Consider the following 23690-nt stretch of genomic DNA (forward strand, 5'->3'; position numbering starts at 1 on the left):
TTAGCTCTATAGAGCAAATTGGCTCTAAACTAAGCTCATAGATCCCACTTATTTTTCAACTAATGAGAATGCAATAAAATGTAAAAAAAAATATATGATTAATGTTTAAGCAACAAAATGAAGATTGACTTACCATTAAAGAGCAATGTTGCTTAAAAAAATTGTAACTTAAAAAATTGATTTGACGAATTGAGCTAATGTATCATTGAAGATGCTCTTACTGTTGGACAAAATTTTAATCGGTCCGATCTAGACCATTGTTTAAAAATTTTAGATCGGATCATTTTAAAGTGCAAATCGAATGGATCGGATCAACTAAAAGTGCAAATGGAATCGAATCAATGAAATTTTATATTGTTTGAAATCGGACAATATTGAAATCGGATCATTGGATAAGAAGGAAAATATATAATAGTTTTCTCTGAAGTAAAAAATGCTCTCCGTACAGTTGACCTTTCTCTGAAGTCTACGAAATAACTTGTCAACGGGAACAGCGGCGAGCTCCGACTCTCTCTTGGGACATCACGGTCCTTAGGTTCTTCATACCTTGCCCTTCATGGGTCCCAAAAGACTCCGTTCTTGCAACCCTTTCGAAGACGACGACGATGACGATGCTGAGATGGAGGAAGTAGTGGCCCAAACCTCTACCCTACTGGCATCTGAACTAAACATTGGCAGACCTCCTGACCAGTCGACGGCAAAAGGCTCTGATAATGTCCTCTTAGGGAAGATCGTCGCCTGGAAACCGTGTGGAAGAGGCACCATCTCTGCTGTCTTGAACCGAGCCTGGAAAACTACCAACTCGTGGACAATCTCTGAGATTCGGCCTAATCTCTTTAGGCTACAGTTCAAGCAGAGAGAGGATCTCGACGATATTCTAAAACGCGGCCCATGGACAGTCAAGGGGGCACAATTTCTCATCCAACCATGGCCCGAAAACCTCACCTTAGACGAAGTCAAGTTTCGGTACTGCTCTTACTGGATTCGCCTATCCGGTCTTCCCCCGGAGATGATCCACGAGCACTGTCTCCGCCGTATCGCATCCTCCTTCGGTGAAGTCCAGGAATGCAAAGTGAATAGAGGGGGTCGATTCCGACACTCGGTCCGCTTCAAGGTCTCAGTTCCAATAAGAAGACCTCTTAAAGCTGGTTTTTTTCTTGACAGAGGGAACTCAAAATTCTCCTGGGTCCAGGCAAAATACGAGGGCCTTGGTTTTTTTTGCTTTCGCTGCGGTGTCCTCGGTCACAACCAGAACGATTGCTCTCGCTCCGCTGATGTTCTGATCGAGAAAGATGGCTTTGAACGGGTTCCCATGTATGGAGACTGGCTCTTAGTGTCCTCCCCGACCGACACGTGCTTCTCCAACGGCGGCAGAACTCTCGGCCGGCGAGAAACACCAACACCGGAGGAAGGCCTACCTACAGGACGACCTGGCCAAGGAAATCGCGTGAATCACACGCGAGTTGAGGAGGTTGCAGAGCAAGGACACCTTGAGCAGCGCGCCACAACCCAGCCTGCTAGGTCCCCGTCGAGGCCTCTGATTCCCGCAGTCGAGGAAAGGCCCTGTACCCCGATTTCCTCTTCAAGGAATAAGGCTCCTGCTCAACCCCAGCCAAAAGGGAAAGAGAAAAACCCTAATTCCTATTTGGTCGAACCTCAACCTTCTTATCCTTGTGCAGAGGAAAACAGCTCCTTGGGTTACACGTCAGCATCTGTTCCCCCACTTGGGCCTCAAAACTCAAACCCAGGCCCAACTCTTCCCATTTCTGTGCCAAGCCCTTCGCACCCACTTACCCCTCTGAGCGGCCCACGAGCTGGACTGAACCAAGACCGGCCCAACCAATCTGAAGTCAAGTTCGTCTCTGAGGCCCTACAGCGCTCTTTCACTGGCGCCATCCCATCCCCAACAATTTTGAAGAAACAAAATTCTGGTGTTAAGCAAACTCAAGCAAGCCCCTGACATCTCCAGCTTTCCCTCCGGAAGCGACGCCGCACCGCCTCGCCCTCCACCCCCCAGACTCGGAATGACGCCTCCGACCCTCCTACAGTGGCTTCACCTTCGGTTTCGGCTATTTCTCCTGCTGCAGATTTGGCCGTACCATCACAGACTACCTTATCGGCGCCCCCCATGACCCGGGGCGACCGGTCGCAATGATCGGCTTATTTTGGAACGTCTTTGGGCTTGGCAGCCCAGAGACGACAAACGCCCTCCTCAACCACATTCAGCGGTACAGTCCCGACTTCGTCTTTCTATCGGAAACTAAATCCTCGAAGCAACGTATGGATAGTCTCAGATTTAAACTCGGGTTCGGTTCTTGCCTAAGTGTGGGGAGTGAGGGTAAAAGTTGAGGCATAGCTTTATTTTGGAAAGATGAAATTACATTACGTATTGGCTCTTATTCGAAAGCCCACATAGAAGCCTCGATCACCGAGGAGGATGGCTCTACCTGGCGTGTCATGGGCATATATGGCAATCCCAAACAGTCTCTCAGGAAATTCACTTGGGAACTCCTCTCCCGAGTTCACAAGCTTGCCAGCGGCCCATGGGTGTGCGGGGGTGATTTCAACGAGCTCTTATACGACTGCGAGAAGAAAGGAGGCAGTAGGAAGTGCCCGGGTCATATGGCTGCATTCCGCGACGCCCTCGACGAGTGCCACCTTGAGGACCTGGGTTATGTTGGGGACCCCTTCACTTGGCGGCGTGAAAATCCGGGAGGCGATACTACCCTTGAGCGCCTCGACCGCTGCGTGGCCAACGAGGAATGGCGGACCTTGTTTCCTCGAGCCACTGTGACTCACCTCGACCTTTGGGCTTCCGATCACCGACCTATCCTCCTCTCCACGGAAGGCTCCTCGAAACGGCAACCCCGTATCTCCCGCCGCTTTGTCTTTGAAAAGGCATGGTGTGACGAAGAAGTGTGCAAAGACATTATCTCCCAACTTTGGCATTCCTCGCTAACCTCATCGCTCTCCCGCTGCGCCGCCGCCTTATCCACATGGGGGAGGAAGCGTTTCCGGGAGATCTCCTCCGACATCGAGAAACACAAGCAAATGCTCCTCCGCTTGAATGACTCCTCCAACCCCTTCGACTCCATGGCTATCCGGCGTGAGGAGAGAGCTCTTAACGCTCTCCTTGCTAAGGAGGAGGTTTATTGGCGTCAACGGAGTAGGGTGGCTTGGCTCCGGGAAGGCGATCGCAACACGAAATTCTTTCACCGGAAAGCCTCGCAAAGGCGAAAAAAAAACAACATCAAGGGACTCTACGACGAGGCCAATGGCTGGACCGAGGACCCTATCGGTGTGGAAGGTATTATATCGTCCTACTTTGTCAATATTTTCTCGTCGACTAATCCTTCCGAGAGAGATATTGCTTGTGTTACTCAATGTCTAGACTCTACCATCTCGGAGGAGACGAATGGCTGGTTGACCTCGGAGTTTAGTAGAGACGAAGTTCGTGCGGCCTTCTTCGACATCGACCCTAACAAGGCGCCGGGGAAAGATGGGTTCTCTAGCCTTTTCTTCCAAAAGTTTTGGGATATCGTGGGAGAGAGCGCCACAGACATTTGCCTTGAAGTCCTCAACCACAAGAAGGATATTGGCTCACTCAACGAGACCCTTATAGCTTTGATTCCCAAGACCAAGCACCCGGTGAAAATGCAAGACTTCCGGCCCATAAGTCTCTGCAATGTGGTCTACAAGGTTATATCCAAGTGCATCACTACACGCCTCAAATGCACTATGGAGGGAGTCATCTCCGAGAACCAAAGCGCCTTCGTGGGAGGTCGCCAAATTTTTGACAACGTCATCATTGGAGTCGAGGGCACCCACACCATGAAGAGAGGAAGATTTGGCAACGGGAAATGTGGGAGTCTCAAGCTTGATATGTCAAAGGCCTTTGATCGCGTTGAGTGGAACTTCCTTGAGGCGGTCATGAGGAGGCTCGGCTACGCTAGGGATTGGGTGGACCTAGTCATGAGGTGCGTGCGTTCGGTTCATTTCTCCTTTATCCTCAACGGAGAAGTGAAAGGAAACATCACACCTCAACGTGGCCTTCGACAAGGAGATCCTCTCTCCCCGTTCCTTTTCCTCCTTTGCTCCGAAGGACTCTCCGCGTTACTCCGTCGCGCCGAGACGATGGGCACCATTCAAGGCCTCAGTTTCGGGTATCACGGCCTCCAAGTCTCCCATCTTTTCTTTGCGGATGATAGCTTGATATTTTTCCGGGCCACGAAAGAAGAAGGGCGGGAAGTCCGAGTTTGTCTTGATAGCTACGCACGGGCCTCCGGTCAACTTGTCAACTATGAAAAGTCCGCGATTAGCTTTGGGAAAACCGTGAAAACAAACCGCGGCATCGAGGTGGCTAGAGCTATTGGAGTGAACATCACGGAGGGCCACGACAAATACCTTGGGCTCCCACTCTCGTACGGGCGTAGTAAGGCCGAAGTTTTTAGCTTTATTCGGGAACGCGTGTGGAATAAAGTCAAAGGATGGAAAGGCAATTTTTTCTCCGCGGCCGGGAAAGAAATTATTATCAAGGCTATAATTCAAGCCCTCCCAAGCTACGTGATGCATTGCTTCAAATTACCGAAAGGCCTAATCACCGATCTCCACAAGCTCTCGGCCAACTTTTGGTGGGGCACCGATGAAGAGAAGAGACGTACTCATTGGGGACGTTGGGACAAAATTTACGCCCGGAAATCTTGCGGAGGTCTTGGCTTTCGGAATTTGGAATGGACAAATAAATCCCTCCTCGCCAAGACCGGTTGGAGAATTCTTCGAAACCCGTCCTCACTTGCTTCCCGTGTTCTAAAAGCAAGCTACTTCCCCAACTCCACTTTCCTTGAAGCCTCGAACACCCGCCACGACTCCGGTCTTTGGAGAGGGATTATTTGGGGTAAGGAAATCATTGACCTAGGCTCCCGGTGGAGGATTGGAAATGGTCTTGCTGTGGACGTATACCGAGATCGCTGGCTTCCCAGAGCGGGAAACTTCCGGATCCGGCGTGGCAGCACTCCCCCGCCGGACACTCCGGTAGCGACGCTCGCCCTCCCCTCCGGTGAATGGAACGTACCTCTTCTTCGCTCCCTCTTCTGCGATGATGATGTGGAAGCTATTCTTCGCCTCCCCGGCACCTCTGCCTCAGCCCCGGACACCCTTTGCTGGCACCACACGAAAGACGGTGAATACACTGCCAAGAGCGGCTATTGGGTGGTCGCGGACTCCCAACAAGCAGCGGAAGCTTCATCAACTCTCTCTACAAGACGTTGGTGGAGTTCTCTTTGGCAGCTTCGTGTTCCTCCTAAGGTGCGCTCTTTTATTTGGAGGACTTGTCGTAACTGGATCCCTACACGCCGAAATCTTGCAGCCCAGGGTATGCAAATTGACCCGAGGTGTTTCCGCTGCGGATGTGATATTGAGACCTCCTTTCATGCCTTATGGGCTTGCCCAGCGAGTAAACCACTTTGGAAATCTACGAGATGGTGGCAGCTAATCAAGACTAGTTACCATGGGGACATCATTGCGTTCATGGCCAGAATCAAAGACCTCCTCCGCAGCGAAGACTTTGATTTGTTTGTTATGTTGGCTTGGACATCCTGGAACCGCCGAAATGCAGCAGCTCATGACAAGAGAACCAGCTCGCCGGAGGATAGCATCAACTACAGTCTCAGCCTCCTCGAAGAATATCGCGAGGGCGCGAACTCATGCCCCCCGAAACTGACTCCCCGTCAGCCCCGGATTACCCGATGGCCCCCTCCGAGCCCAAACATCACGGCGCTGTCCACCGATGCCGCCTTCTCCTCCGACGGAAGACGTAGTGGCCTCGGCGGTATCCTGCGCACCTCCGACGGGACTGTTCGAGCCTCCTTCATCGCCCCGAGCAACGCTGGTTTCAACCCCACTCTAGCGGAAGCTCTTGCCATCAAGCACGGCGTCCACACAGCCCTCTCCCTCGGGATCTCGGACTTGCTGGTTCAGACTGACTGCGAGACACTCCCGAAGCTTCTTCGCTCCGTCCCCCTGCCGACGACCGAGGTCGGCCGAGTCCTCGGCGACATTACTGATATGGCCTCCATCTTTAGTTCATTTTCTGTTGTTCATATTCCTAGAACATGTAATTTGGCAGCCCATCTCTTAGCCAAACATGCCTTGAACTTCAATGGCCATTCCATGTGGCTTGATTTTGCACCTCCCTTCTTGTGGGAAACTATTCTGGCTGATAAGCCTTCAATGAATTAAGTCACAGCGACTTTCCTTCAAAAAAAAAAAAGAAATCGGATCATTGATTAATGAATTAATAATCCAATACGATTATCAATTTCACCGATTTGTCATCGCCGCGTTATGACTGATGTTAAATATCAGTCCTCTTATATAAATTTATGCCCACTGAATTTCAAAGACCGGTGGGCACAAACGTAATCCACTTCTAGCCATCTCAATCCCGAGACTCACACACACTTTACTAAAAAGCCCCAACTTTCCAACTCGGATCGCATCCAACGGCTCTCATCAACTCCAAAAAACTTAATCAACGGTCAATACTACATGGCTTGTAGCTTCAATTCAGCACGCAAGAAGAACTTTATTATAAATATCTAAAAACGGAAATGAAAAAAATAACAAATTAAAAATATCCAATCGATCCTTATCCAGTCGATTCAGTTACTATATAATAATAAATACCGTCATTAGAATTTATCAGTTATCAGAATTTTTCACAGTTCGAGATTAGATTTTTGTATTCCTTTCGGATTTTAGAGGTGTTTTTGAACGCGATGATTAAGACGACCCTGTTTCAACCTAGCTCACAGTCTCCGTTGATTCTTGAACCCAAAGATTATCTTCTTCGAACTCGATTCGGTTCAACCGTGTGTTGTTCTTCTTCGAGAAACCATGCTTATATTCCCAAGCTTGAGCCTTTTAGCCGAACGAAATTCGACAGGGTCATCAAAGACCCGCCTTTGATCGAGAAATCAGAGAGCGAACTCTCTGGTAGATTTCCAGAGTGCTTCAAAATGTTTTGTAATCCAGGTTCAATTTTTTTATTTGTTTGTTAATTTGTTTGCCTTTTTTTTTTTTTTTTTCTGGTGTTTAGATTACTGTTCGACGCTCGAAGAAGGAGACGAATCTAGTAGTTGTTGGAGTGCGTATTTTGAGCTGAAAGATTTGGAGGTGAGTTTGTGAATATACAAGAGCTTTTGTGAAGTCTCCAAGAGAAATGAATTTAAGCTAAACTTAATTTTTTATTGATTCATTATTGTTGTAAAAATATTAGTTGTCTGGTTAGATCTCTGTTTTTCTTTATTGTAAAAAATTTCTTCGTAATTTGGTACCATGACAATGCTTATTAATATGATTCGACGATAATTTGACAAGAATCTTACTAAAATAGTAACATAGATCTACGTGAATATTCATATTGTTGAAACTTGAATGAAATAAATAAAAAAAATAAAAATCCCAGCTTTCAGAGCATAATAAGAAATCTACTAAAAATTAACAATCGTTCAGAAAGAGACTGTTTCGATCTATAGGGATTTATAAAAGTGGATTTACCAAAAATAATAAAAAAATTGAGCAGCTTGTAAAATGACCTTTTAGCAAAAAAAAAAAAAAAAGTGTCAGGATTCCCTTGTTAATTTTTCAATCTCTCCAAATTTTTTCAAAAAAAGTTTATATCTCAAAATATTTCTTATGTACCTCTAATTAAAAAAAGATACTTATAGACGTACGTATCATAATTTCATAATTTAATCGGAGAGACGGAAACGAAGACGCAAAAATGAAACAAAAGATTCAGAATTCGAGTTTGTTTATCGGGTAAATGAAATAAAAGGAAAAAAAAATCAATGCATAATAATCTAATATGATAATTTTTTCAGAAAGAAGCGCCGAGAGCGGAGGTGGAGAAGCTGATACTGCAAGCCGGCGGAGTGAAGACGCTGATCGGGTTCGTTCACGGAGTGGCGGAGTTTTACAAAGGGAACAAAGATGAGGCAGAGCACGGCGGGTCGGGCCAAGTGGGCGGGTCGGGCCAAGTGGCGGGCCACGTGCCCGACGGGCTGCCAAAGTCTCAGGCTGAGGTGGACGAGGAAGAGGGCGCCAAAATGCCCGATTCGCCCTTCACCAGGCTGCTCAGAAGAAGAGGTAAATTCCCCGCCTGGTTCTCCCCGATCCCCGACCACGAAACCGATTGAAAAGCAAGAAAAGTGACAATGTGTTTTGTGAGGTTTTTGGGTGAAGAATATTAGTTTGAGCAATTTTGTTTGTGTATATTATGTGTATAAATGATATAGTACTGGAGATTGCGTAGTAATAAAGATGGATTTTTTTTTTTCCCTCTAAGTGAGAGTTTTGCTGTATATCACTAGCTAGTCTGAGTTTTGGGATGTTGTGCTTTGGTTTATGTTATATTGATGACTTCAATTTTCAATCCAATTTGCGAAAGAAATCATTAGCTTGTAAAAAATGGAAAGAAAAAAAAATTGCAAGCAATCTTACGTACTTCACTCTCCCCTGTGTGAAGAGAAATCGACATTAATTGCCTTTAATTTGAAAATATATGGTAAATATTAGGTACGTCGTCTAAAGGAACTACATTATCGATCTCTATGCAATCATACATTTTTATCTTTATTTTATTCACACATTGTAGAATATAGTAATTTAATTGAAGAGTAAATGATAGGGACTCACAAATCATGTTTGCAAATGCATGGCTTTGCTAGCTACTCATCATGACCGTCTATTTTTCAATTCGATTTTGAAGGAATAGTCCAAGATAGCTTCTATAATGGGATTCTACTATCTATTTTTATTGAACTAGCAATAGTACCTTTCTCTTCTCCTACTTCTTGGTTGGACCTTGAAGATAATGGATTAATCTACTGTTTTGTTGATTAAAAAAGGGGAAATAGTGACAAAAATGCGCTATGTTTAGACAAAACATTATTTATATTCATTTTTTTACAAAAATATTCAAAGTTTCAAATTTAGTTACAGATAAATATTTTGCCGTTAAAATTTATGTTTGAACTTAACGATCCGAGTAATAATAGACCCACTATAACGTAAAATATTGTATTTTAGCCAAAGAAAAATAAAATTGAGTATATAAGTTGTATTTTGACCAAACATTGAGTATTTTTGCCACAATTACTTTATTAAAGAAAGTAATTAAATTGTAATCTTTAATTATGTTATTATATATTGAGCCTTATTTTTCCTTTTCACACGATTAAACCGTGTATTTAACCTTCATTCTTTACAATAAAGAGCAAGGATCCAAACACATAACAAACCCGATGAATATATATAGAAAAACAATTATGAAAGACCTACGCAAATAAATAGTAAGAACATCAAACATCAAGAAATTCCAACACATGTGCAACATATACCTTTTGATTCAATGTATCAGTAATATTTACAAAGAACATTTTGGAATTAATAGAGTAACTGATACTGAGGATGCCACGTCAGACGAATCAGTTACGTAGCTGACGTCACTGAGTCAGTTAGGCCGTTATGTTGATACTATGTATTTATACCAATTGTACAAACAACTTTACATTCAATGAAAATACACAAGAAAGAGGATTTCTCTTTCTCTCCCAAACAGATTCATAGTTCTTGATTCATCATTTTCTGCAAGATTATCTTGGTATCAGAGCAGCAAAAAATGGCGAGTGAAAATTTTTCTTCTCCGTCATACTCTCAAGCCAACTCCGATGCGAGACTGGTGACAAATTCTCGGTTTGCTACCACGCTCACCACGGCGGTCTCAGTGAAGCTCGATCGAGAAAATTACTCGATTTGGAGGTCTCAGGTACTACCGGCGATCATCGGCCACAATTTGCTTGAGTTCATCGATGGAACCAAATCTCCTCCGCCTCAGCTCATTGAAGCTGTCAATGACCTAGGTCTCAAGAGCCTAGTCTCAAATCCAGAATACACTACCTGGTTGCGTGAGGATCAGCTTCTCCTCAGCTGGATCTTGACGTCTCTCACCACCACGATTCTCCTATCAGTCACTCGGATCCGCACATCGCGAGATCTATGGAAGGCCTTGGAAGCTCTGTTCGCTGTCAGATCCAAAGCTAGGGTTATGCCTCTCAAGCTTCAGCTGCAGACTACGAAGAAAGGTTCGCTCACGATCTCTGATTTCTTTGCAAAGATGGAAAGCATAGCAGACTCGTTGTTCCTTGCTGGCTGTGAAATTACTGAGGATGAGCTAATCTTGGCAATCTTGATGGGACTGCCATCGGAGTATGATATCCTTGTAGCTATGGTTAGCAATAAAATGCAAGGGCAAGAATCGACAGGTGTGGAAGTCTCAGTCCAAGAAGTCCTAGCCATGGCACTCTCTCAGGAGACTAGAATCGAACATCTAGCGAGCACTATGGACAATCAAGTTCATTCGTCGATGGTGAACTACATCGACACTCGTGGTCGAGGACGCGGCCGTGGACGAGGGGGACGAGGACGCTCAACCGGTGCACGCGGATCAAACAACTCAAGACCGACCTGTCAGATCTGCAACAAGCAGGGACACATAGCCACGTCGTGTTGGTACAGGCTAGATGAGTCTTACCAGTCGTCGCCGGCACAGCAAGCACAACCAGTGCAGTCAGGAAACCAAAAGGAAACAAAAGACGTGTCAGCGTTCTTCGCAGGGCCTCAGACAGTCTATGATCCATCCTGGTACGTTGATTCCGGTGCAACAAATCACGCCACGGCTGAGATGGAGAATCTACAAGTCAGCAACAACTACAAGGGAAAGGAAAAACTCATGGTTGGGAATGGTAATTTCTTGAACATTACTCATGTAGGACAGACAAAATTGCCTTCAGATAGTGATAGTATGAGAAATAAAAAAGTAGTAATGTTGAAAAATATACTCAGAGTGCCAGATATTAAGAAGAGCTTAGTGAGTATTTCTCAATTGACTTCTGATAATGATGTTTTCGTTGAGTTTCACTCGGATTGTTGTTTTGTTAAGGACAAGATGACAGGGAAGGTTCTTCTTCACGGAACAATTGAGAATGGGCTGTACCTGCTCAACAGTTCAAAATCTGGCAAAAGTGGCTCAATTACTCCTCTCAGTTTCTCAGTCGTCAATCCCTCTTATACCAGTTCGTCTCAAGTCTACTATGGCGCTCCTCAACAAGTCAATGACAGCTCTGTAGTTGGCAATACTCAGAATATGTCAACACCTGTGTGCTTCACCACTTGCAAGTCTGATCAGTGGAATATATGGCATAAAAGACTTGGTCATGTGTCTGAGACTGTATTACATAATGTACTGAATAAATGTAATATCAAGTTCAATAAGAAGAGTGCAACAGATTTTTGCTCTGCTTGTCAACTTGGTAAAAGTCATGTGTTACCATCACCTTTGTCTCAGTCAAGATCAACAAGAGTCTTACAATTATTGCACACTGATGTTTGGGGACCAGCCCCGGTTTTGTCTAGTCAAGGCCACAGGTACTATGTCCACTTTATTGATGACTTCACACGCTTCACATGGGCGTATCCACTCAAGGCAAAGTCAGAAGTGCTTGGTGTGTTCAAGAGCTTCAAGAAGTTTGTGGAAAAGTCTTTGAAAGAGAAGATTTGCACGATCCAATGTGATTGGGGAGGATAGTACAGACCGTTTGCTCCATTTCTTGCTGAACAAGGCATTGCGTTGAGACATCCTTGTCCGCATGTACACACTCAGAATGGGAGAGCTGAGAGGAAGCATCGACATATTGTTGAGCTAGGCTTGTCCATGCTAGCCCAAGCACGGTTACCACTTGACCTCTGGTGGGACGCATTCTCAACTGTAGTCTTCACCATCAACACAATGCCAACCCCAGTACTAGACATGGTTAGTCCTTTCCAGAAAATGTTCAATAGAATACCTGATTATAAATTTCTAAAAGTCTTTGGTTGCAGTGTTTACCCTCACCTAAGACCATATAATACCCACAAAGTTGAGTTTTGGTCAGAGTAATGTCTTTTCTTAGGGTATAGTGCTCTGCACAAGGGATACAAGTGTCTTCATAGGTCTGGTCGAGTCTATGTTACCAGAAATGCAATATTCAATGAACATGAATTTCCTTATTCTGAGCTTTTCCCTGGTCAAACACATTCTCTAGATGACTCAAACCCTATTGTTCTACCAACTATGCACTTCACTCCTCTCTTAAACCTAGACAAAAATTCACACAGCCCAAATATGTCGTGTCAACCAATACCTGAACTGAACCAGCCATCAGTGGTCCCAACCTTCCCTAGTCCTGCTGATATACCTGTCCCAGCTCAATCCCAGACACCAGTTATCACTGACCCATGTCTAGCCCCTCAAGTGGTCCCAACTGAGGTCATCTCTGCTGACCACACGTCTGCTTTAGACACGCTGGTGGACATCCCTGCAAGTGGTTCATCACCTTCAGCAGCACCAACGTACATGCACACCCGTTCCAAGTCAAGAATCTTCAAGCCTAAGGTTCTGACAGTGTCACGACATCCTCTGACAGTTCAACCAGGACCATGTGAGCCTGACACAGTGGCTCAAGCGCTTGCTGATGAGAAGTGGACACAGGCTATGGAAGCTGAGCTGGGTGCACTTTATAAAAATAATACCTGGTCTCTGGTTCCAGCTCCAGAGTCTCAGAATGTAATTGGCAACAAATGGGTGTTTAAAGTCAAATATATGCCAAATGGTGCAATTCAGAGGTACAAGGCGCGCTTAGTTGCAAAAGGGTTTTCTCAAACCCCGGGGGTTGATTTTTCTGAGACTTACAGTCCAGTGGTCAAGCCCTGTACCATTCGGTTAGTGTTAACTCTTGCTGTGTTTAGAGGCTGGGATGATAAGCAGTTAGATGTCAACAACGCGTTCCTGAATGGAGTACTAACAGAAGATATGTATATGGCTCAACCTCATGGGTTCACAGATAAATCAAGGCCCACACATGTGTGCAAATTGCATAAGGCCATCTATGGCTTAAAACAAGCGCCTAGGGCGTGGTTCGATCGCCTACGACTAGCTCTTCTCAACTGGGGGTTCTCAGAGTCTAAAGCTGATATATCTCTCTTCATGTTTATCAGTGCCAAGGTGTATATACTCCTCCTAGTCTACGTGGACGATATCCTTGTCACTGGTAATGATTCGAGAGCAATTGCCAAGCTAGTCCAAGATCTACATGCTCAGTTTGCTCTGAAACAGCTTGGTTCTCTTCATTATTTTCTTGGAATTGAAGCAGTAAGGGACACCTCTGGACTATACCTCAGTCAGTCAAAGTATGTGGCTGACTTGCTTCGCAAGCTAAACATGGAAGGTGTCAAACCTCTTCCTAGTCCAGCGGCTCATGGTGAAGTTCTGTCTAAGGGCATGGGTGAGCCTCTACCTGATCCGTTCGTCTATAGGAGTACAGTTGGTGCTCTCCAATACCTCACACTCACTCGGCCGGACATAGCGTATATGGTCAACAAATTGAGTCAATTTCTTGCCGCTCCAACATCATCTCACTGGCTTGCGTGTAAGCGTGTCCTACGATATCTAAAAGGTACAGTCTCTCATGGTCTCTCCTTCAGACCGTCGAAGTCTCTTGCCCTCACGAGCTTTGCCGATGCTGACTGGGCCAGCAACCCCAATGACCGTCGATCCACTAGTGCCTACTGTGTTTTCCTGGCGGACTGCTTGGTGTCTTGGAGCTCACGCAAACAGAATGTGGTGGCTCGCTCGAGTACTGAGGCAGAGTATCGAGCCTTGGCCCATGTGTCAGCTGAATTGGCCTGGCTTCGCTCGTTACTACGGGAACTTCATGTACCAGTGCATCGCACTCCGGTTATCTGGTGTGATAATCTGGGAGCCTCGGCGATGGCTGCGAATCCAGTGTTCCACGCGCGCACCAAACATGTAGAGATTGACCTCCACTTCGTCCGAGACATGGTGCTTCGTCGCAAGCTGGATATCCGGTATGTGCCTACAGCTGATCAAACAGCAGACCTCCTCACAAAGAATCTCTCGGTGACTCGCTTCTTGCGTCTCAAGGACAAATTGCATGTCGCTGAAGCTCCGTACAATTTGCGGGGGGGGGGGGGGGGGGGGTAATAGAGTAACTGATACTAAGGATGCCACGTCAGACGAATCAGTTACGTAGCTGACGTCACTGAGTCAGTTAGGCCGTTATGTTGATACTCTGTATTTATACCAATTGTACAAACAACTTTACATTCAATGAAAATACACAAGAAAGAGGATTTCTCTTTCTCTCCGAAACAGATTCATAGTTCTTGATTCATCATTTTCCGCAAGATTATCTGGAATAAATATTACATAAATCACACAAACACTGCCCAAATTAAAAACTGTGGGAATATGTCTTCAGTAAAAACCTCTCAAAGAAAAATAAAGATCTAGAGAGGGAAAAAGAGTGCTCGGGTCTTCAAACACAATTCTAGCAATCCCTTTCTTCTCTCTGCAACAAGTGCAACAAGTGACGCAAAAATTAAATTTCAAAACAACTTTAAGAAGTTAATCTCATCAAAGAGGAAACCCTAGAAATCGTCGACAAACTTTCGAACAAATGACTGAACAAACCCCGGGAAACATTACCGGCGTCCTTGTTCCCGGCGGCGAGCTTTTTTCCATCGATATGCGATCCAATCGCCGGAGCCTCGTTGATCGCCTCGCAAACCAAGCCATCCAAGAGCGTGACTCCGAGTTGCAAAACACCTTCGCTGTTACGACGATGAAGAACTTCCGATAGACGAACGTTCAAAGCCTTAAACGATCCGATCAATCCTCCGCAGCGATAGTCGCGGCCGCAATTGACTGTCAAGGTTCCGAGCAAAGCCCTAGAAATCCCCAAAAGCTTGTCCTTCTTCTTATTCTCACTGACGGCGTAGAGCTCCACGAGTAGCTCGGCGGTGGAGATGGAGTTGAGAGTGTCCTCGTCGACGATGAACACGAACCTGTCGTTCCACTTCGGGTGATCGGTGGATTTGGAGACGGAGGATCTGAACTTCTGGTTAGGGTTTATCGAAACGACGGCATAGATATTGACGTCCCCGACGGCGATTCCCTTCGGCGGGTCGAGATCGAAGGCCGAGATTAGGTTGATCTCGAGGAATCGGAAAGATTGGACTGAGCTTTTCGGAGGAGCCATTGATTTGTTGGAGTGGTGTACTGTGTTTTTGGTTGTGAAGAGTTTTGAGGTGTGGAAAATCTTCTTTTTTTTTTTTTTTTTTTTTTTTATATATATATCGGCTGTGTTTCGCGAATGCGTGTATTTATAGGTTTTTTCTTTGACGTAAATGTAACGCTATCCTGCAAATCTGGTTTGGTATGATTTTTTTCTTAATTTAAATATTCGATTTGGATTTTAAATCAGCTTCGAACTAGATTATTTTGGGCGTATCTGGCGCTATCATTTATTTTCCTGCTCCGAAAAGGAAACATTCATTAGTTCTATATTTTTTGTTATCGAAATTTATTCTATATTAATTGTAACGATATAGCTAACGAAGGAAAGCATTGCCGTTATGATATATATTAATTAAGATTTTAATAGTGAATTTGAATATTTTACATTCTAAAAGTTATATCTTTTTTTTTTTTTTTTTTTTTTTTTTTTTTTTTTTTTTGCAGTACACGTTATTAATTGGTTTGGTGGTTATATATGTATATATTTATTATTTTGACGGAAGATATGAATATATATATTACATTTGTAGGTTAGGATCGATAGGAATTGAGAATTGGGAAAACTAACTCTCATCTTGAAATGATTGAGAGTGAAAATGTTTATTCCAAAACTCATGAGAAATGTACAAGTAAAGGGCTTTATATAGCCATGAAACATATAAGAAACAAAGGAAAAAACAATGAAACAAATAAAGAAAATACAGCTTGTCCAACTTATCGTTCAATAGACATAAACGACGCCTATAGAAAATATTTGATCTCTAATACACCCCCGCAAGATGAACTTTCCCGAAAGTTCATCTTGGATTGAACTTGAATATCGGAGAAGACAATTCGGAGAAGACCTCGATCGTATGAATGAAGAAAAAATTGACTTCGTGAAGAACCGGTCTTGTTTGGAGAAAAAAAAATTTCTCTGAGACATTTTGTCGAACGCCTTGAGTGCGCTAAGAAGAACAATGTCAGAACATAGCTTGGCATCCAATCCCAGAACCCCGGATTCTCGACCATCGCAAACTGTTTGTTCCCGAGGTACAAATCATAAATCCTTCTCCAGAGATGCCATCGTCTATGAACTACACCGACTTCCTTCCCGTTCACCTCTGCATAAATTGAGCTCGTTATCCACCAGAAAGGTCTACGAACCTTGAAGATCTCGGTACCCATTGAATCAGTGATGAGCGCAACAAATGGCCGATTCAAGCGAAGCAACTGTCTAGCGATCAAATTACTCAGCTCGCGAATGAGACCTACAGGCGATTCGGGATAACACACATCCACAACTGCATACCGGCCGATTTCTCAAATTTCACATCAGAAACCCATTGCTGCGCGAGAAAATCTTTGTCCAAAAGTTCTGTCCCTTCGCGTCCCTCGCAGATCGTCAGTTTCGTCATGACGGCGATATCGTTCTTGCGAGAGTTGAGAGCGGATGCGAGGAGCTTGGGAAGCGGATCGGCGTCGGAGGACTCAACGTCAGAAAGCCAGGCCTCGGGAGTCTTGTAGCAGAGGAACACGTGGCGCCCGTACGCGCCGACGGTGCCGACGAGGGTGGCGGAGTTCGTCTCCAACCGCTGAAACCCGTACCTCTCGTTGTCAGAGGAGATCGGAGCATCGCTGGAGGCCATTGATTTGGGTGAGAGACTTGTCTCTGGATGCCGAGACGATCATGTCGGAGTTGTCGATCGGCGTCGTGATCGCCGTCACCATGTCGGAGGAACAGCCCGTCGCTCGCCACTTTTTTTTTTTTTCATTCTTCTCTTGAAACTCGAGCCAGAGGCAGATTTCGCTTCGTTGGCCACGGATGGCTCGCAGAGAGAGATCGGAGGAGCTGTTGACGGCTTTGACACGGCGGAGACTCACCGGAGAATAATCTTGATCATATTGGCATGGCGGGACTCGCCGGAGGAAGATTCTTACGGGCTCGATACGGCTGGATTCGCCGGAAGAGATCCTTGATGGCTATGACACGGCGGGACTCGCCGGAAAAAGATCTTGAAACTTTGACACGGCGGGACTCGCCGGAGAAGATCTTGAATGTTGACACGGCGGGACTCGCCGGATTGGGATCTTGAACCCGTTGATACGACGTTGAATCGCCGAAAAAAAAAAGATCTTGAAGTCTTGACAAAGCGGAAAATCGCCGGAAGAAGATCTTGAAAGATAACACGGCTTGAATCGCCGGAAATAGATTCTTGTTGATGAAACGGCTTGAAATTCACCGGACTAGAATCTTGATAAAAACACTCCAAACTTCCAATGCGCTCCGTCGATGAAGCTTCTTCCGTCGATGAAGCGATGGTGAGAAGAACTTGAAATCGAGAAAAAGAGGCGCCAAATAACCGGAATACTTGGAGATAAAAGGAAATTGACTTTCGTGAAATTCCACCGGGCTCACGTCGGAGATCTTTTCCGATCGTCGAGGAAATCGGGGAGGACGAAGTAGATTTCTCTAACCTAGAAAATTGAATGCGGAAATTCGCTCTGATACCATATTACATTTGTAGGTTAGGATCGATAGGAATTGAGAATTGGGAAAACTAACTCTCATCTTGAAATGATTGAGAGTGAAAATGTTTATTCCAAAACTCATGAGAAATGTACAAGTAAAGGGCTTTATATAGCCATGAAACATATAAGAAACAAAGGAAAAAACAATGAAACAAATAAAGAAAATACAACTTGTCCAACTTATCGTTCAATAGACATAAACGACGCCTATAGAAAATATTTGATCTCTAATAATATAGTCAACTTTATTATTTTGAGTTTATTTAATTTTTTTTTTTTTACGTTTTAGAGTTTCATCTACGAAGTTTAAAGTTTGGAAAAAATATTCTTGAAATGTTTGGAACACCTATTTTAAAAATATTACACTAAAACACTATTTCTATAAGAGAAATTTTAAGTCCTCCCTTCCAGACCTAACACAGAGTGACAAATAGCCCCACTTTCCAAATGTCGAAGAGCTTACCTCTCTCACAACTTAGTACTGATTTCACGTACCCTCTCTTGACACTCTAAACTACTTCCTAATTAGCGTTGTCTACATCACACTTTGCACCCTCACACTATCTTACTGATCGAGTCACTGGTAGAAAAAGTATAAGTCAAAACAACGGTTTTATTTTGTCGTTTAAGTATCTGTCATGGTAAGTTTAGACGATGGTTATGAAAATCGTCGTTTAAACTATAAGTCAAAACGCTAAATTCTCGCCGCGACGGAAATTTTTCATCGACAAAAATTTATTGAGCGGAAGTCAAAAACCGTCGTGAAAACTTAAAATTTTAAGGGTTTTTTTTTATATTTTTTTTATTTTTATAGCGATGGGCTTTTTCCTACGACTAAAAGTCAAAACCATCGTGGAAACTTAAAATTTCAAGTTTTTTTCATCGGGACAAGTTTTTTCCTCGTCGCTACCAAGGTTTCCACGACGGAGTCGCTGGTTATGATTTTTTTTTACTGCCGATCTCACCAATCCTCCTTTCTCGTGTCGATCGCTTGCCACCTGTGTATTTCCAAAATCATAAACATGTATATCTATGGTCTATGTAGCCAAGTAGTAATAATTAATAAATATGATAAAACTTATTACAAAATACTTGCTAGTACGACTAACACATAGAATACACATTATGTGCTAATTAACATCCAAGAATAAACCAAGACTTTTGTACACATTTTAGTATATTATATACATGATAACTTACACGGACGTATGTTATAAAGAGTTATTTATATACATGTTTATGTTTATGATAATGTGTAGTAGTGTATATATCTATGGACTTTTGTAAGAGCAAGACAAACAATTTACATCTATTTAAAATATAAAAAAATTACACATTTTTCGACATCATATAAAAGTTCAGAGCGAATATACAAGAATGATAGTATTCTTATACCTGAGGAATGTGATTCATAGAAAAATTTATGCCTCCAATCCATGGTACTACCTTTCAGCTAAACTACCATCTTTCAGTCAACAAACAGGAGTCCTTATAAATTCTCTTCCCATGTAATTGAACTTACTACGTCTTCCTTTCATGGGAAATTATAAGAAAATTCAGGGTTTTAGACGACGGTTATTGACAACCGTCGTCTTAAGAACATCGTGTGTAATCGGATATTTCTACTAACTAACGAGTACTCAATGTCGTGAGCTTGCATCGGAAACTCTTGCTGAGTACGCACGGTGAGTATTTTTTGGACAACGATTCTTGCTGCGAAAGTAAGAGCCGCACAAGTGCGAAGACTCCACAACGCAAACTACAAGGCCGAGTGCTTGTCGAGAGTTTTTAATAATGACCATATTTGTTTGTTTTTCGATATATATGTATGTTCTGAAACGACGAGCAATGATCCGGACAAGCTACGGTGACTCAACCCGCTATGATCATGACCTAGAGCCTGAAAATTGCACCGTTCGCCGGTCTTGCCCGATGTCATGTGAGATCATGCTTAAGTACCTCTACAAAGAGCCATTAACGACCCTAAACCGTGTTTGCGCTCGACATGTGATGCTCTCTTTCTCTCTTGTCTCTCACATTATTTAATTTGTCATTTGATTCAATGAATTACAAGCATTAGAAAAGCAATTTTTCCAGCTGTTTGTTAATTTGTTAGATAATGATTAAACAAATACGATTTCTACACGGCACAAACCATTGACAATGAAAAATAAGCCACACTAATATATATACACACACACAACACAAACACGAAATAATGCAACCTAATAAAACAACAAGCATGCTAAATATAACAACAAATGGTTAATTATAGTTAGTTAAAAAAAAAAAAAAAAAACCGGACTTCGTCAATCATCAGTTTTTATTTACATTCACTCATCATTCCCGCGTAATAATAATTAAAAAACAAAAACACAAATTTAGTTAATATTGTTTCCTCTCCCACCAAAGCTTGTACGGTCCAAAATCCACCCACCTTAAAAAAGAAAACCAAAACTCTCTCAAAACCCGTCCATCCACTCACGTTGTATTTTTCATCACCTCCTTCCTCATATCCCCTCCATTTCTCTTATAACTCCACCAAAAAAAAAAAATTAAAAATTGATAAAAATAAAAGACTCCCCGAAAAATGGCAATCCACCACGAGCCTCCCCCGAGACAACCGTCCATCTTACTATCCTTCCTCTTCCTCGTCCTCGTCTCCTCCGCGGTGGGACCCACCGCGGTGGCGCTGACAGAGTCGGAGGTCCTCCACATCCGAAACCGGCAACTTTTGACCCTCCCGGGCACGCTCGACGGAGACCTCCCCGACGACTTCGAGTACCAATACAACCTCGTGATCACGTTCGCCAACGACCGGCTCAAGCGGGCCTACATAGCCCTCCAAGCCTTGAAAGACGCGATCTACTCCGACCCTTCGAACTTCACGGGCAACTGGGCCGGGGCCGACGTGTGCGGCTACTCCGGCGTGTTCTGCGCCCCGGCGCTGGACGACCCGACTCTGAGCGTCGTCGCCGGAGTTGACCTCAACCACGGCGACATCGCCGGCCACCTTCCGGCCGAGCTGGGGCTCCTCTCCGACGTCGCGCTCTTCCACCTCAACTCCAACCGCTTCTGCGGGATTCTCCCCGAGAGCCTTCGCCGGCTAACTCTCATGCATGAGTTTGACGTCAGCAATAACCGACTCGTCGGGGCTTTTCCCTCCGTCGTGCTCTCCTGGCCCGATGTCAGGTACGTAATTAACGTAGCGATAAATAAATGATACGAATATATAAAATGCATGTATATAGTAAGGACATGCAAACTCGTACAGAGATATTACTCGCTGTATTTTGTGGAAGCTTATTATTAGCGGTTTGATTTACTGATACGTCATATTTTACGTAAAAAATAATTAGAATAGGGATTGGCCAAATATCAAATTTTTACGTAACGTAACGTCTGTTTCTAGTTAATTATGAACGAAAAAAAAAGGCACATTTTTGCACCACAGTATAAATGAAAAATGATACGAATAAAATATATTTAAAAAGAAAAGAAAAGAATGGGAGTAAGGTAACAAGGACATACATTTAGAAACAACGAAACTCACTTCAATTTGTGAAAGCTTATAAGCTGTTTTATATATTACTAATAAATAATATTTTACGTAAAGTATAATTAGCATATAGACTTGGCCAAATATCAATTTCTTTTATTATTTTTTACCATTTTATATTGAAAAATTAAAATTCGCCGTGTAAAATGTATGTCTAGCATCGTCCCTTGACGCATAGAAACTCAGATATTTTCTTAGTTAGTCCCTCTGAATAAAAAATGGATCAATTAGGTCAATACTTCAATAGAAATAGCTCACTAATTTTTTTTTTTTTTTTTAAAAAGAATAGTCTAAATTTCATTTTATTAGGAGAATAGCTCATCAGATCAAAGTTAATCAAATTAACTGAGCCGTTAATTTAATTAATTTCGGATTGATAAGTCATTTTCCTAATAAAATGAAAATTGTGTTAGATCTTTAAAAAGAGATTGAAGATTGGCTAGTTGCAATATTGTCTCATTTTTTATTTAGCGCTAAAAATTTGTGAACTAATCCAAATTAGTGTAAAATTTTATGTAACTGTAAGATAGTTTTAACAAATAATTATAAGAGGCGTATAAAATCTACCATTCAATCTTAAAGTAGGTGTGATTATTGTTTTTCATTTGTACTAATTAAATAAAAATCCTTGGCTTTGCCTCTAGGTACGTGGATCTCCGGTTCAACGAGTTCGAGGGGACCGTCCCGGCGGAGCTGTTCTCGAAGCCGCTGGACGCGATCTTCTTAAACGACAACCGGTTCCACGGCGCGGTCCCAGAGACGCTCGGCGAGTCCACAGCCTCGGTGGTGACTCTGGCCAATAACCGGTTCATGGGTTGCATTCCGAGGAGCGTCGGGAGAATGAAGAACGTGAACGAGATCGTCCTTCTCGGGAACGAGCTCTCCGGCTGCTTCCCGCCGGAGATAGGCCTCCTCGGCAACCTGACCGTCTTCGATGCCAGCGACAACGGATTCTTCGGCGGGATTCCCGCGAGCTTTTCCGGGCTCGGCAGCGTCGAAGAACTTTCCGTGGCGAGGAACAAGCTCACGGGGACGGTCGGGGCGGCGATCTGTGGGTTGCCGAGGCTTGTGAACTTCACTTACTCGTTTAATTATTTTAGTAAGGCGGCGGAGGAGTGCCTCCCCGGAGGAGGGAAGTCAAAGTCCGGCGGCGGAGGTGCCACGTTGGATGATCAGGGGAACTGCCTTGCTGGCAGGCCTAGTCAAAAGTCAGCTAGGGCTTGCTTTGCCGTTGTCAGCAAGCCCGTGGATTGCAGCAAGAATTGCGGCGGCGGAGGTGATTCTCCTTCCTCGGCTCCGGCGCCGGTCACACGCTCTCCGGTGGTTTCTCCGGCGTCGTCGCCGGAGGCTCAGACGAAGCCGTCTCCGTCTTCGTCGCCGACGAGCCAGCCTTCCAAGCCGGGTCCTTCGCCAGTGGAAGCTCCGGAGTCGGCTCCGGCTCCGGCGCCGTGCGAGTACGAGTCTGCGACCCCGACGCCGCCTTCGCCGGCGAGTACTCCGGCGCCGCGGACTCCTTCGGACCAATCGCCGGTGACTGGACCTCCGAGATCGCCTCCGCCGCCGACAGAGAGTCGCCGTTCTCCCTCGCCGTCCCCGGCCCCCGAGAAGTCTCCGTCGCCGCCGCCGCCGGAGAGTGATCAGAAGCCGTACTCACCACCGGATGAACCCGGCCAATCGCCGTACACTCGGCGATACTCTCCGCCGCCACCGCCGAAGCGCAAGGAATCTCCGCCTTCGCCGCCAAAGACTGTCCAGTCACCACCACCACCACCGGTGGTTCACTCACCTCCTCCTCCGGTACACTCACCGCCTCCGCCGGTCAACTCTCCTCCACCGCCGGTCCATTCTCCGCCGCCACCTGTACACTCTCCTCCTCCTCCTCCTTCGCCGGTTTTCTCTCCGCCGCCACCTGTACACTCGCCTCCTCCTCCTCCTTCGCCGGTTTTCTCTCCGCCGCCACCTGTACACTCGCCTCCGCCGCCGCCGGTGCACGAGGACGTGGCGCTTCCGCCGACGTTCGGGTCGCAGTACTCGTCGCCTCCGCCTCCGGTGTTCCAAGGCTACTGATCAAGTCATCGTCATTTGTAGAGCGTCCATTTTCTTTTTCCGTCTCTCTGAATGATTTTTTTTTTTTTTTTTGCTGTACTTAATTCGCTTTCACGGCTGTACTTTTTATAGCGTTCGTTGAAATTGTTCTAGTTCTGTACTGTACACACACGCATAAAGGAACTCATTTTAACCCCGATTGTTTGAGCTACGACATTTATTACGCATAAAGGTCACGTCTACTATACATCATTTTACTCCTTCCTGACGTCATATTCCTTCCGTAGCCGTTTTCAACAAAGTTTGATTTAAATTTATTTTGAATTTGTACCTATAAATTTGCAAATCAATATTTTAAAATGTATATAAATGGCTTTT

General features: G+C 44.6%; 5 protein-coding genes across 5 annotated transcripts; 3 read left to right on the plus strand and 2 right to left on the minus strand.

Annotated features, from left to right (window-relative positions):
- The first annotated feature begins 556 nt into the window (after positions 1 to 556).
- Positions 557 to 6237, plus strand: LOC149387815 (uncharacterized). The gene is made up of 3 exons (XM_089622254.1): positions 557 to 1854; positions 2088 to 2278; positions 2408 to 6237. Exons 1-3 carry the CDS (start codon positions 557 to 559, stop codon positions 6235 to 6237), a joined length of 5319 nt encoding a protein of 1772 aa, XP_089478380.1.
- Positions 6238 to 6647: 410 nt separating this feature from the next.
- On the plus strand, positions 6648 to 8240 carry MEE14 (maternal effect embryo arrest 14). The gene is made up of 3 exons (XM_089621793.1): positions 6648 to 6993; positions 7097 to 7173; positions 7884 to 8240. Exons 1-3 carry the CDS (start codon positions 6777 to 6779, stop codon positions 8196 to 8198), a joined length of 609 nt encoding a protein of 202 aa, XP_089477919.1. The 5' UTR covers positions 6648 to 6776; the 3' UTR covers positions 8199 to 8240.
- Positions 8241 to 14516: 6276 nt separating this feature from the next.
- On the minus strand, positions 14517 to 15219 carry LOC149387817 (uncharacterized). The gene has a single exon (XM_089622255.1). The coding sequence runs from the start codon at positions 15156 to 15158 to the stop codon at positions 14517 to 14519; it is 642 nt and encodes a 213-aa protein (XP_089478381.1). The 5' UTR covers positions 15159 to 15219.
- Positions 15220 to 15419: 200 nt separating this feature from the next.
- Positions 15420 to 16824, minus strand: LOC149387818 (phospholipid scramblase family protein C343.06c-like). The gene is made up of 3 exons (XM_089622256.1): positions 16488 to 16824; positions 16166 to 16446; positions 15420 to 15431 (listed from the first exon to the last, which is right to left on the minus strand). Exons 1-3 carry the CDS (start codon positions 16822 to 16824, stop codon positions 15420 to 15422), a joined length of 630 nt encoding a protein of 209 aa, XP_089478382.1.
- Positions 16825 to 20297: 3473 nt separating this feature from the next.
- LOC149387819 (Leucine-rich repeat (LRR) family protein) lies at positions 20298 to 23333 on the plus strand. Its single transcript, XM_089622257.1, has 2 exons — positions 20298 to 20899; positions 21911 to 23333. The coding sequence occupies exons 1-2, from the start codon at positions 20298 to 20300 to the stop codon at positions 23331 to 23333; spliced, it is 2025 nt and encodes a 674-aa protein (XP_089478383.1).
- Positions 23334 to 23690: the final 357 nt, after the last annotated feature.

Source organism: Urtica dioica, chromosome 8, assembly GCF_054948205.1.
Source record: "Urtica dioica subsp. dioica isolate 48M chromosome 8, U.dioica_male_clone48M_v1_H2, whole genome shotgun sequence".
NCBI classification, from domain to species: Eukaryota; Viridiplantae; Streptophyta; class Magnoliopsida; order Rosales; family Urticaceae; genus Urtica; species Urtica dioica.